Genomic DNA, 14325 nt, shown 5'->3' with positions numbered 1-14325 from the left:
GTCATCAAATCTTGAGACTGCATTCAAGTGCGACTGCAGCCAGAAATAATCCATCCATGAGTTCACATTAACTAAATACCATTAAGTGAGGTTAAACTTCAAGCTGCTTTTTTTCCTGCTGACAAAACACTTGACGCAGACGAACTCACATGTATTAAAGGTCAATAATAATGAATGGCCAGAACCCTGTTAATATCAGAAACATGCAACACACCAACTCACAAGACCTGAAGACACCTGAAGACACCAGAAGACACCTGGAGTCACCTGGAGACACCAGGAGATACCTGGAGACACCTGGAGACACCAGAAGACACCTGGAGACACCTGAAGACACCTGAAGACACCTTGAGACACCTGGAGACACCAGAAGACACTCTGGATTATTTACCTGAAGACTATTACCTGAAGAGTGTTCTGCTCATTTCACAGAGACTGATTAAACATTTAGGAGAGCTCTAGATAGCAAGTATGAGGATGAAGCTTCCCAGTCCGGGTCTGGAGGACCGCATTCCCTCTCACGCCGAGCTGGAGAAGATGGAGGTGGAGGAAGCTGGAGACAGACCCAAATGGGACAACAAAGCCCAGTACATGCTCACCTGTGTGGGCTTCTGTGTGGGACTGGGGAACGTCTGGAGGTTCCCTTACCTGTGTCAGAGCCACGGAGGAGGTGAGACTGAACCTAGCAATCTTTCAGCGTTTATTACGTCCAGTTATTATTCTCACCTGTAAAGATATAAAACACATACATAACGTTTGAGATATCAACGTTATCAGCTGATAAATTCATTAAATATCCTGCAAAGACAGGATTCAGGATTTGTCTGTTAACAAGATACTTCAGATATCACAGATTTGAGGTAAAAGCTAAAAACACCTCCACAATAAATATAAAAAGTTAAACAGAAGTTTTAAATATAAGAAGACAGATTTATGTTTGTGCCGAAAGCAATAACATGTAAGAAATCTTCAAACATGTTCAGAAGTTGTTTTTTTTAATACAAGTGAGACAAAAACGTAAAAAGTATCGGTGAATAAGGACATTATTAACATAATAATTATCATAATTAGGACTGTCAGTCCTATCGCATATCAGTAATTCCTGCGAAAGGCCCTGAAATACTGATCATTTCGGAAATAATTATAATACATAAATACTATAATTCAACATCAAATAATAATTTTTGAATTCTACGGCTTGAAGGCAGAAGCTCAACAGCCTGCTTGCGGGTTGTGCTGACTGCCCCCTACTGCATCAAGCTGCTCCAATGGCAGAAACATTCCTCATTACGGAATTTACATACAGGAGAAACCACAAGGTGCTTTTATCGTGTACCAAAAGTTGTTGTTCATAAGGGGGAAAATGCTAGAAATTGACTGAAAAAATGACTTGTAAACCTGCAGTCTGGAGGAGTCGGTGTGCAGTGAGCACTTCTTCAAAGCTAAGTTAATACAACTTATGTGGCTATGTTTATGTAACGTTAGCTGTTTCCGTACTTTGTAAAGTTAAAGTAATAGTTTTTTCTTTTCATTGTTTGAGTTTGTACCCCTGTAACTGAACAAACATACGTAACAATAGCAAAGCGAATTACAAAGTCTTTGCAGGCGAACGAAAATATATTTTGCGCATCATAAGAATCACGTGACTGCAAACGAGCTATTGCGTAAATTTTTTTCATATGTAGATTTAATCACACAAAAGTAACCCTTTGATCTCTGAAGGTGTTTTCTTTTTTAAAGATTTCCTGTTTCAGTGGCATCACCGAAATTAAACACTTATAACTCGACAACAACACAAAACAAACAAGGAGGGTCAGGTGTTTGGTATCACTGTAAATAAAACTTATGATACATTTTGAGACTCTCAGCCTAAAAACTTTTTTTTTTTGGATTATACATTATAAATATCTGGGTGTAAATAAGGTGGTGCAGAAAAACTGCTTTTATTTCGTTTGCAATCATGTCAGCTGCAACAGAGATACATTTTGTGTTGTTACGACAAACCAGTCAAAAGATAGCATTATAGCAAATATAATTTATCAGTGTTAAAATAAGAACTAATTACACATGCAAACACAACAATGACTAAAGGTTTGCTTAGCATGCAGACATGATTTTAGTCATGAGATTTCACAGAATGAGTTTTATTCTGTGTCATTTGAGTCATCATTGAGTCTGTGTCGTGTATTTGGCGCCATCTCCTGGTGGTCATATTTAACATTGTGCTTCATGTGGATTATCTAATGATCTATACATCTGATTATCTTGTGTGTGGACTCGTTTGAAAGATAATCACCTCCTCTATGATAAATATGAATCTTAATGATCTAATCTAAAGGTAAAAGGGTTGTATGGTGTATCCATTGTTTCAGGAGCGTTCATGATTCCCTTTCTGATTCTTCTGGTTCTGGAGGGAGTTCCTCTTCTGCATCTGGAGTTTGCCATCGGACAGAGACTGAGGAAGGGCAGTGTTGGCGTCTGGACTTCCATCTGTCCGTATCTCACTGGAGTTGGTCAGTCACACTGCAAACACAAGACAATTCAACTGATTAGTTAATTTACTGATTAGTTCTGGTTCCTCAGGTATCGCCTCCATGTTGGTGTCTTTCATGGTGGGCATGTACTACAACACCATCATGGCCTGGGTCATGTGGTACTTCTTCAACTCACTTCAGGATCCACTGCCATGGAGTCAGTGTCCCGTCAATGCCAACAGGACAGGTACCTGAAGTTTAAACTTGACATGAAATCCAAATGGACATTTACTTTGTGGGATTGCACATTTAAGTGTCACTATTAGATCAGGTGGTCTACTATTGCAAAACTATTGCGAGGGAATGCAAAGCTATTGAGAGGGAATGCTAAACTATTGAGAGGGAACACAAAGCTATTGAGAGGGAACGCTAAACTATTGAGAGGGAACGCTAAACTATTGAGAGGGAACGCAGAACTATTGAGAGGGAACGCAGAACTATTGAGAGGGAACGCAAAACTATTGAGAGGGAACGCAAAACTATTGTGACGGAACGCAAAACTACTGGGAGTGAACGCAAAACTATTGCGAGGGAACGCAAAGCTATTGGGAGGGAACTCAAAACTATTGAGCGGGAACGCAAAGCTATTGGGAGGAACTCAAAACTATTGAGAGGAACATAAAGCTATTGGGAGGAGCATAAAACTATTGGGAGGAACACAAAACTATTGAGAGTGAACGCAAAACTATTGAGAAGGCATACAAAACTATTGGGAGTGAATGCAAAACTATTACGAATGAACGCAAAACTATTGGGAGTGAACGCAAAACTATTATGAGGAACACAAAACTACTGTGAGAGCATAAAACTACTGTGAGGAACGAAAACTACTGTGAGGAACGCAAAACTATTGTGAGGGAACGCAAAACTATTGTGAGGGAACACAAAACTACTGTGAGGGAACGCAAAACTACTGTGAGGGAACCAAAACTACTGTGAGGGAACGCAAAACTACTGTGAGGAACATAAAACTATTAGTGAGGAACACAAAACTACTGTGAGGAAGCATAAAACTACTGTGAGGGAACGCAAAACTATTGTGAGGGAACGCAAAACTATTGTGAGGGAACGCAAAACTACTGTGAGGGAACGCAAAACTATTGTGAGGGAACCAAAATCTTATTGTGAGGGAACCAAAATCTTATTGTGAGGGAACGCAAAACTATTGTGAGGGAACGCAAAACTATTGAGAGGGAACCAAAATCTTATTGTGAGGGAACGCAAAACTATTGTGAGGGAACGCAAAACTATTGGGAGGGAACGCAAAACTATTGGGAGGGAACGCAAAACTATTGAGAGGGAACCAAAATCTTATTGTGAGGGAACACAAAACTATTGTGAGGGAACCAAAATCTTATTGTGAGGGAACGCAAAACTATTGTGAGGGAACGCAAAACTATTGAGAGTGAACGCAAAACTATTGGGAGGGAACGCAAAACTATTGGGAGGGAACGCAAAACTATTGAGAGTGAACGCAAAACTATTGGGAGGGAACGCAAAACTATTGAGAGGGAACGCAAAACTTTTGAGAGGGAACGCAAAACTATTGAGAGTGAACGCAAAACTATTGAGAGGGAACGCAAAACTATTGGGAGGGAACGCAAAACTATTGAGAGTGAACGCAAAACTATTGGGAGGGAACGCAAAACTATTGAGAGTGAACGCAAAACTATTGGGAGGGAACGCAAAACTATTGAGAGGGAACGCAAAACTTTTGAGAGGGAACGCAAAACTATTGAGAGTGAACGCAAAACTATTGAGAGGGAACGCAAAACTATTGAGAGGGAACGTAAAACTTTTGAGAGGGAACGCAAAACTTTTGAGAGTGAACGCAAAACTATTGAGAGTGAACGCAAAACTATTGAGAGGGAACGCAAAACTATTGAGAGGGAACGCAAAACTTTTGAGAGGGAACGCAAAACTATTGAGAGGGAACGCAAAACTATTGAGAGTGAACGCAAAACTATTGAGAGGGAACGCAAAACTATTGAGAGGGAACGCAAAACTATTGAGAGGGAACGCAAAACTATTGGGAGGGAACGCAAAACTATTGAGAGGGAACGCAAAACTATTGGGAGGAACGCAAAACTATTGCGAGGGAACGCAAAGCTATTGGGAGGGAACGCAAAACTATTGAGAGGGAACGCAAAGCTATTGGGAGGGAACGCAAAACTATTGGGAGGGAACCCAAAACTATTGAGAGTGAACGCAAAACTATTGCGAAGGAACGCAAAACTATTGGGAGTGAATGCAAAACTATTGCGAGTGAACGCAAAACTATTGGGAGTGAACGCAAAACTATTGCGAGGGAACACAAAACTACTGTGAGGGAACGCAAAACTACTGTGAGGGAACGCAAAACTACTGTGAGGGAACGCAAAACTATTGTGAGGGAACGCAAAACTATTGTGAGGGAACGCAAAACTACTGTGAGGGAACGCAAAACTACTGTGAGGGAACGCAAAACTACTGTGAGGGAACGCAAAACTACTGTGAGGGAACGCAAAACTATTGCGAGGGAACACAAAACTACTGTGAGGGAACGCAAAACTACTGTGAGGGAACGCAAAACTATTGTGAGGGAACGCAAAACTATTGTGAGGGAACGCAAAACTACTGTGAGGGAACGCAAAACTATTGTGAGGGAACCAAAATCTTATTGTGAGGGAACCAAAATCTTATTGTGAGGGAACGCAAAACTATTGTGAGGGAACGCAAAACTATTGAGAGGGAACCAAAATCTTATTGTGAGGGAACGCAAAACTATTGTGAGGGAACGCAAAACTATTGAGAGGGAACGCAAAACTATTGGGAGGGAACGCAAAACTATTGAGAGGGAACCAAAATCTTATTGTGAGGGAACGCAAAACTATTGTGAGGGAACCAAAATCTTATTGTGAGGGAACGCAAAACTATTGTGAGGGAACGCAAAACTATTGAGAGTGAACGCAAAACTATTGGGAGGAACGCAAAACTATTGGGAGGAACGTAAAACTATTGAGAGTGAACGCAAAACTATTGGGAGGGAACGCAAAACTATTGAGAGGGAACGCAAAACTATTGAGAGGGAACGCAAAACTATTGAGAGGAACGTAAAACTATTGAGAGGGAACGCAAAAACTATTGAGAGTGAACGCAAAACTATTGGGAGGAACGCAAAACTATTGAGAGTGAACGCAAAACTATTGGGAGGGAACGCAAAACTATTGGGAGGGAACGCAAAACTATTGAGAGTGAACGCAAAACTATTGAGAGGGAACGCAAAACTATTGAGAGGAACGCAAAACTATTGAGAGGGAACGCAAAACTATTGAGAGGGAACGTAAAACTATTGAGAGGGAACGCAAAACTATTGAGAGTGAACGCAAAACTATTGAGAGTGAACGCAAAACTATTGAGAGTGAACGCAAAACTATTGAGAGGGAACGCAAAACTATTGAGAGGGAACGCAAAACTATTGAGAGGGAACGCAAAACTATTGAGAGGGAACGCAAAACTATTGAGAGTGAACGCAAAACTATTGAGAGGGAACGCAAAACTTTTGAGAGGGAACGCAAAACTATTGAGAGTGAACGCAAAACTATTGAGAGTGAACGCAAAACTATTGAGAGTGAACGCAAAACTATTGTGAGGGAACGCAAAACTATTGAGAGGGAACCAAAATCTTATTGTGAGGGAACCAAAATCTTATTGTGAGGGAACCCAAAACTATTGGGAGGGAACCCAAAACTATTGAGAGGGAACGCAAAACTATTGAGAGGGAACGCAAAACTATTGAGAGTGAACGCAAAACTATTGAGAGGGAACGCAAAACTATTGAGAGGGAACCCAAAACTATTGAGAGGGAACGCAAAACTATTGAGAGGGAACGCAAAACTATTGAGAGGGAACGCAAAACTATTGAGAGGAGCATAAAACTATTGAGAGTGAGCATAAAACTATTGAGAGGGAGCATAAAACTATTGAGAGGAACATAAAACTATTGAGAGGGAACGCAAAACTATTGAGAGGGAACGCAAAACTTTTGAGAGTGAACGCAAAACTTTTGAGAGTGAACGCAAAACTATTGAGAGTGAACGCAAAACTGTTGTGAGGGAACGCAAAACTATTGTGAGGGAACCAAAATCATATTGTGAGGGAATGCAAAACTATTGTGAGGGAACGCAAAACTATTGAGAGGGAACGCAAAGCTATTGAGAGGGAACGCAAATCTTATTGTGAGGGAACGCAAAACTATTACGAGAGAACAGAAAACTATCGAAAGGGAACGCTAAACTATTGCAAGGGAATAAACGTATTGCTAAGGCACGCAAAAGCAGAAAAAAGGGGCTCCATAGTTTATTGTAGCAAAACCATGGTTAATCTTCTTCAGGGATGGATAAAGGTATTCCGAAAAATTCAAAGGAAAGCAAACTATTGTGATGGAAGGCAAAACTATTTCAGAAAATAAATTCCTTTCCTATCCTCTAGGGGGATCCATACAATGCCCAGTTTACACCATCTAATAAGTTTCCAAATGATGAAGTCAAGTCCCACCCAAACAACAATTCCCATTGAATATTCTGTTTAACTCGGAATTACTGTATGTTTATATAAACGTTAATAAACATAACGGAAGTAAATCCAGTTTGCGAATGCTGTTTCATGGTGACTTCAATGTTTGAGGTCGTATTATCATATGTTGAGTGTCTCCACCTCTAGGCCTGGTGTCAGAATGTGCTCGCAGCTCTCCGGTGGATTATTTCTGGTACAGAGAGACTTTGAACAGCTCGGCTGCGATCGAGGACTCTGGTGGACTGCAGTGGTGGCTGGTGATGTGTTTGATTTGTGCTTGGACCGTGCTGTATGTCTGCTGTATTAGAGGCATCGAAACAACGGGAAAGGTGACAAACTAGCCCATCACATATTCAACATTGTAATAAGTCAACGTCGGAATATCATGTAAGTCTAACAATGTCTCATAATCTTTCTAGGCTGTGTACATCACATCTACATTACCCTATGTGGTTCTCAGCATCTTCCTGATAAGAGCTTTGACTCTTAAAGGTTCTCTGAACGGAATAAAGTTTCTCTTCACTCCAGATGTACGTTTACCGGCTAAAACTTTGTGGATGTGTTCCTTTACTATACACATGGAGCTCAGATGTATCTTCTTACCTGTATTAAGGTGAATGAGCTAATAAAACCAACAACCTGGCTGGATGCCGGCGCTCAGGTGCTGTTCTCCTTTTCTCTGGCTTTCGGTGGTCTCATCTCCTTCTCCAGTTACAACTCAGTCCAGTAAGTTTAACAGATTAATCACCATATATTGCAGCTGACCTCTGGTCGGTTGGAAAGACTGATTACATTTAACTTATTTTAACCCAAAAACAAAACGTTATTTTCCATCAGCAATAACTGTGAGAAGGATGCCGTCACCATCTCTGTTATAAACGGTCTCACATCGGTCTACTCCGCAACAGTGATTTATTCCATCATCGGCTTCAGGGCCACGGAGAAATATGATGACTGTCTTGAAAGGTATGTTCCTTATGCACATATTATGGTTACTATAGCTCAACTGGTAAAGCATGGCGCCCGCAATGCCAATATCATGTCACAAACTGATCAAATATATACTTTGTATTGTATTCATGAATGTAAAAATATCATGAAACCTGTCAAGAATATGTCTGGGTCATATACCACTCCAGAATATATATATATATTAGGGCTGTAAATCGATTAAAAAATGTTATCGAATTAATTACATGGTGTCCCGATTATTGAATCATATATACAAATATTTGCTGAGAAAGCCCCTCATATAACAATAATTCAATATATAATGATGAAATAATGATATATAGTTATCTTTAAATATTTAAAAATTATATATATATATAAAATAATAAAATATTCAGATAATTAAAGTGCATTACATTCTTGTGGCAGAAGAGTTCATCATTGATGGGACAAAAAGCGGCTTTATAATACAATGTATTGATTATTACCATATTATTGAATTGTGTATGTTGAATTCATACAAGTGAATTTATCAATCAGAGATTTATTATGAGGGCTTGTTTAAGGACCGTCAATGTACACCTGCATCAGACATGCTTGTGTCGTCTCAGGTGTGTTGCATCATAAACATACAATGTTTAGTTCAAATATAGTTTAATACTCAATCTTTAAACACATCTTGAGATCTCTTAGTTTGGATTTGCGCTCCTTCAAGTGTTTTGAACACAAGAATGTAACTCATGTTTGTGTTGTTCTGCTGAAGTGTTTCTTCACTGTATAAACTGTGTGTTGCTCACACAGCTGAAGTGTCACTTACTGCCCCCTGGAGTAAACAGGTGGTACTACAAGCATTACTCAGGAATCTTCCTTATTATGATTAATTGCCTACATTTTTTGTACACGTTATTTTTATAAAATTAATCACACTGAATTAACGCATTAAATCGACAGCCCTTATATATATATATATATATATATTTTTTTTATGTTTTAGTTAAAAATTTACTTAATTGTCATAAAGTCACAATGCAAAATATTTATGCATATTTATCTCAATAAAAATACTAATTCTTATTTTTTGTTGATTTTGGGGAGAAAAATGACCTGGACATGTTTTTGTGAGATTCATCCCACTTTAATATATATTTACATAAAATATTTTTTATGTAAATATATATTAACATAAAAAATAAAAATGTATACATAAAATTATCGTAATTATTATTATCATTTATTTACTCACCCTCATTTTGTTACAAACCGGTATGAATACTTTTGGCCACACTTTATTTGACAGTGTTAATAACACATGTATTTGCATAAGTAATTACTGTTCATTACTAATCAACTACATGTATTTGCATAAGTAATTACTGTTCATTACTAATCAACTACATGTATTTGCATAAGTAATTACTGTTCATTACTAATCAACTACATGTATTTGCATAAGTAATTACTGTTCATTACTAATCAACTACATGTATTTGCATAAGTAATTACTGTTCATTACTAATCAACTACATGTATTTGCATAAGTAATTACTGTTCATTACTAATCAACTACATGTATTTGCATAAGTAATTACTGTTCATTACTAATCAACTACATGTATTTGCATAAGTAATTACTGTTCATTACTAATCAACTACATGTATTTGCATAAGTAATTACTGTTCATTACTAATCAACTACATGTATTTGCATAAGTAATTACTGTTCATTACTAATCAACTACATGTATTTGCATAAGTAATTACTGTTCATTACTAATCAACTACATGTATTTGCATAAGTAATTACTGTTCATTACTAATCAACTACACGTATTTGCATAAGTAATTACTGTTCATTACTAATCAACTACATGTATTTGCATAAGTAATTACTGTTCATTACTAATCAACTACACGTATTTGTATAAGTAATTACTGTTCATTACTAATCAACTACACTTACATATTGTTATTCAGGAACTTACATATAGTAATTAATAATAGCATCAAGCAATACATCTGTGTAACACAAACTCTGTAAAATAAAGTGTTGCACAATTCTGTCATGCAGAACAAAAAGGAAAGATTAATGATTATTCCGGTCCATCTTTGCAATAGAACGGCAGTTGATAGCGCCTTCCTTTAAAGCTTAAACAAGGACCTAAAAGTATCATAAAAGTAGTCTGTGTGATTTGTGCATCAAATTTCAAGTCTTCGTCAGGCACAAAGTAGGTTTTGGTAAAAAAAAAAAAACACGAAATTGAAGTCTGTTGCACGTTTATGAGCACTTTGAGAGAAGCACGTTCACAGTAACATGCGTGCTCATGGAGAACTTGTGTTGTTTTAGCGCTAATGCCATGAGGGTGAGCAGACTGACAGAATTTCCATTTTTGGGTGAACTATTCCTTAAGAATGTGCTGTTTTTAGCTAATACACCCTTTTAAAGGCCCGAGTATGCTTCGTTTTTCTGCGTTCCGGATCGCATCATGCCTGGTCGACTGGGTTGCCTTTCAAAGTATAATCTTTTGACCGCAAGCGAAGACGAATGTGTTCTACGCATGAACACTACGAATGCTGATGCTAATAGACAATAACTCTCTGCGTGTCGGAAAAATCTGGGTCGTACGCGACAGTCCGCGCCGATGGCGTAATTTGCGTCACGCATACAGTGCTCGGAGCGATCAGCAACACGGCCAATCGAAGTATACTTTGGCCTTTATAGAAATATCCTGACATTGGTGAATGCGTTTGATCTACCTGAGGGAAACATCACAGAGAGCAACTATAGCAAAGTTCTTCAGAATTTAAACAGCACGGCGCCAGAAGTCATTTGGGAACTCAACCTGAAGACCTGTGACATGCAGACGTTCCTCAGCGAGGTACTAACACAATAGAAATTTCAATTTCAGTCTTCAGAATCTCAGGTATGGTTTTGTCCGCTTTGTTTTTGGGCACAATGAGTTTCTTGTGAGGTTGAAAAGAGCCCACAAGCAAGTATTCCTGTTTGTTCCATTTACAGGGAGTTGAGGGAACAGGTCTGGCCTTCATCGTCTTCACTGAGGCCATCACCAAGATGCCCGTCTCTCCTCTCTGGGCGGTCCTCTTCTTCATCATGCTCTTCTGCCTCGGACTGTCCACCATGTTCGGCAACATAGAGGGTGTGGTGGTGCCGCTCCAAGACTTGAACATCCTCCCTAAACAATGGCCTAAAGAAGTGCTCACTGGTAAACAGATCAACCACAACGATGACTTCTGGAGTCTGAAGGAGTCTGAAGGAGTTCTTGAGCTTTCTCCATCCATGTGTTTCAGGTCTTGCATGTCTGGTTTCCTTCTTGATGGCACTCATATTCGTCCAGTCCTCTGGTAACTACTGGTTGGTTCTATTTGATGGGTTTGCTGGATCCATTCCTTTGCTGGTAATCGCCCTCTGCGAGATTATTGCTGTTGTTTACATCTACGGTATTGACAGGTAGGAGTCAAACTACCCTTTAAAATGCACTGAAGTCTCATTTATCTACTAGCAAATATCTTAAAGCACTGAAAAGAAGGATGACACTTCTTTTTGAAAGCCATTCTCCTTTTTATCTTCTAGGTTTAACAAAGACATTGAGTTCATGGTGGGTCACAAACCCAACATCTTCTGGCAGGTTTCATGGCGGTTTCTCAGTCCTGTCATCATCCTTGTCATTCTGATCTTCTTCTTTGTCACAACGGTTAGGAAACAGCTGACCTACAGTGTCTGGGACCCTCAATCGGTACACCTCAACCCCTTTCAAATACATTTCCTCAGTCAGCAGCAGAAGGCTTCGTCGTTATGTCTCACACACTCTTTTGACCGCAAATCTGTACAGATGCATTCAAAGCATCCGCACTTCGAGTGCTTTGTCACACTTCTATGTACTCCAACTGGCCTGCAAATGTTTGCAAAATGACATTACGTGGGTCATTACACACATCACGGTAGTTTCGAGGTGAAATATCCACTGTGGGGTGCTAAAAGCGAGTTAAATATTCTCCAAAACAGATGAGGTTTTTAAGGTTAATGCTCTATCATCTTTTAAATCAACAAAACCGACCGACCTCCCTACCCTAAACCTTAAACCTAACCGATAGTATCAGAAAAAGCAAACGTGAGGTGAAAAACGTGCATCATTTTGTGACGCTTCTATGACACTTTTGACTCACATTTCAGCCCAGTTGCGGATATTTACATCACAAGTGCAACACACCATCAGTCGAGCTACCACAGAATTTGATCACACCAGAACAAGCTTGCAAATGTAGTTGATTATGTAATGCTAACTTTAAAACAAGTCATGCGCCGATCAGAGAAGGATTGGCCATCAGGAGAACAGAGCTAGCCGGTGGGTCGGCTGTGCAGCGATAAGCTAAACTGAGCCGCCGCGCTATGCAGGACAAACCACAAAATGGCGGCGCGATATGCATAAAAGGACAGCGAACAACCCCCCCCCCCCACCCCCCGCTCAACAACTGGGCCAGTTGCTATGTAAAATCCCAGCCCAATTTCTCTTCCCAGTCCAGCCCTGTTCATAACCTGTATGAAATGTTGGATTTAGACCATGCATGAAGCCTGACAAGATCAGCCATTGTTCCCAGTGCAAAGTAACAACTAACCTTCCATTTCTATCTGACTGCAGATCAAATTTCCCACACTTACAGAGGTGCCGTATCCAGACTGGATAAACGGCATCATCTTCATACTAGCTGGGGTGCCATGTCTGGCCATTCCTGGGGTTGCCATCTTTAAGTATATTTGGAAATGCTGTCGTTCGGGAGAAAAGGAAAACAAAGAAGAGACTTTCTGAAAAAAGTGCAAATAAGTGTGAACAGATCAAAGTAGTAACAAAACTTTATTCCATGTGGAACTCTAAGTGTGAAGTTTATGGTGAAACACAGTGTATTAAGTAAGGGATGATGTAAGCCAGTTATTATTGCAATATAATCTCTAGGCCAAGTGTAGGACTCTTGTATCACCCTGAATGGGTTTATTTTGTGATAGCAATCAGCTGGCTGTACATTATTGAGCTTATTACACAGCTACAAATCCAATGTACAAATAAATGGACATAAGCATTGATTTGTGTTGAAATTGTGTAATTACAGTATGTGAGAAAGCAATTGCTGAACAGCTGAATTGTTCCTCAAATTGCATTGGGAGTTCTGCTGGTGTTTATTTAGCAAATAATGAGTCTGACTTGCTCATTATCCAGCTTATTACAAGACCACATGTGAAATAAATCAATCAATGGACATGAAACATAACTTTGAATTTTGCACAGTGATCCGAGAAATAGGAAAGGTGACTCGCAATGGATGACCGGCCGGCTTAACGAGCGGTGTGGTTGTCAGATACAGTGCATTAACAGAAGCACACCAGTATTGTTTGTATACATTCTGTATTTTATACATCCATATACTGTTATTTCTGCAGTACACACTGGTTTATGATGTCCAAGACTAAGGAACATGTCTTTATTAAGCACGTTATGGCTCTTATTTGTATCAGTGCTAAATTCATTATTATTAGATTCATGTTATGTTGTGCTCCGTGGACCGAGAGGGAGGGGCTCTTTATGGTGGATAATAGGGGGACACCACCAGGAATCTACATTTAATGATTTACTACACACATTAGACTGCTGGTCCAAATATATAGTTTCCTTAACCAGATCTAGAGGAGCCCCCATTGTTGATCTGGAAAAGATGAAGACGGAGACTTGCTCCAGTAGGTGGGATGATTCTGATGGAGTTAATCAGTCCAACTGAAGGTGCCATGACACTGGGACATCACGTGAGACCTTATTCACAGCAGTGCCATCTTTGATGTTTGACCTGAATGAAAACCAGGCTTTGAGGCATATTTAAAGTCTCTTCCATCCAGGGCCGTAGCAAGATTATCTGGCCGCCCTGACTATATATATTGCTCTGGCCCCTTTTCCTATTAAAAAACACACTTTAGAATTTTTTGTGGGGGCCCCTGTACCATTGGGCCCCTAGAATTGTTACCAATTTTCACCCCACTAGCTACGGCCCTGCTTCCATCTAGCTACTAGTTCACATTTGATTTCCCACATTTTTTCTGAGGTTTTTAGTCTACTGCATATTTTTTGGAAATATATATATATATATATATATATATATATATATATATATATATATATATATATATATATTTCAATGTTGATCAGCGAAAGGATCCAAAACATTTTAACAATACACATTGAAGAGACTGTGCATCTATCCCTCACACCGTCGTTGTCATTCACGT

The 14325-nt window shown here is 39.3% G+C and overlaps 1 protein-coding gene across 1 annotated transcript; it reads left to right on the top strand.

Moving 5' to 3' along the window:
* The first annotated feature begins 223 nt into the window (after positions 1 to 223).
* On the top strand, positions 224 to 13134 carry slc6a19a.1 (solute carrier family 6 member 19a, tandem duplicate 1). The gene is made up of 12 exons (XM_052093467.1): positions 224 to 670; positions 2373 to 2513; positions 2584 to 2721; positions 7236 to 7417; positions 7508 to 7618; positions 7702 to 7814; positions 7926 to 8054; positions 10759 to 10915; positions 11056 to 11260; positions 11346 to 11505; positions 11629 to 11791; positions 12695 to 13134. The coding sequence occupies exons 1-12, from the start codon at positions 472 to 474 to the stop codon at positions 12860 to 12862; spliced, it is 1866 nt and encodes a 621-aa protein (XP_051949427.1). The 5' UTR covers positions 224 to 471; the 3' UTR covers positions 12863 to 13134.
* The last annotated feature ends 1191 nt before the right edge of the window (positions 13135 to 14325 follow it).

This window comes from Xyrauchen texanus, chromosome 26, assembly GCF_025860055.1.
Source record: "Xyrauchen texanus isolate HMW12.3.18 chromosome 26, RBS_HiC_50CHRs, whole genome shotgun sequence".
Lineage (NCBI taxonomy): Eukaryota > Metazoa > Chordata > Actinopteri > Cypriniformes > Catostomidae > Xyrauchen > Xyrauchen texanus.
The sequence above is the reverse complement of the archived record's forward strand: the minus strand, read 5'-3'. Positions and strand labels throughout refer to the sequence as shown.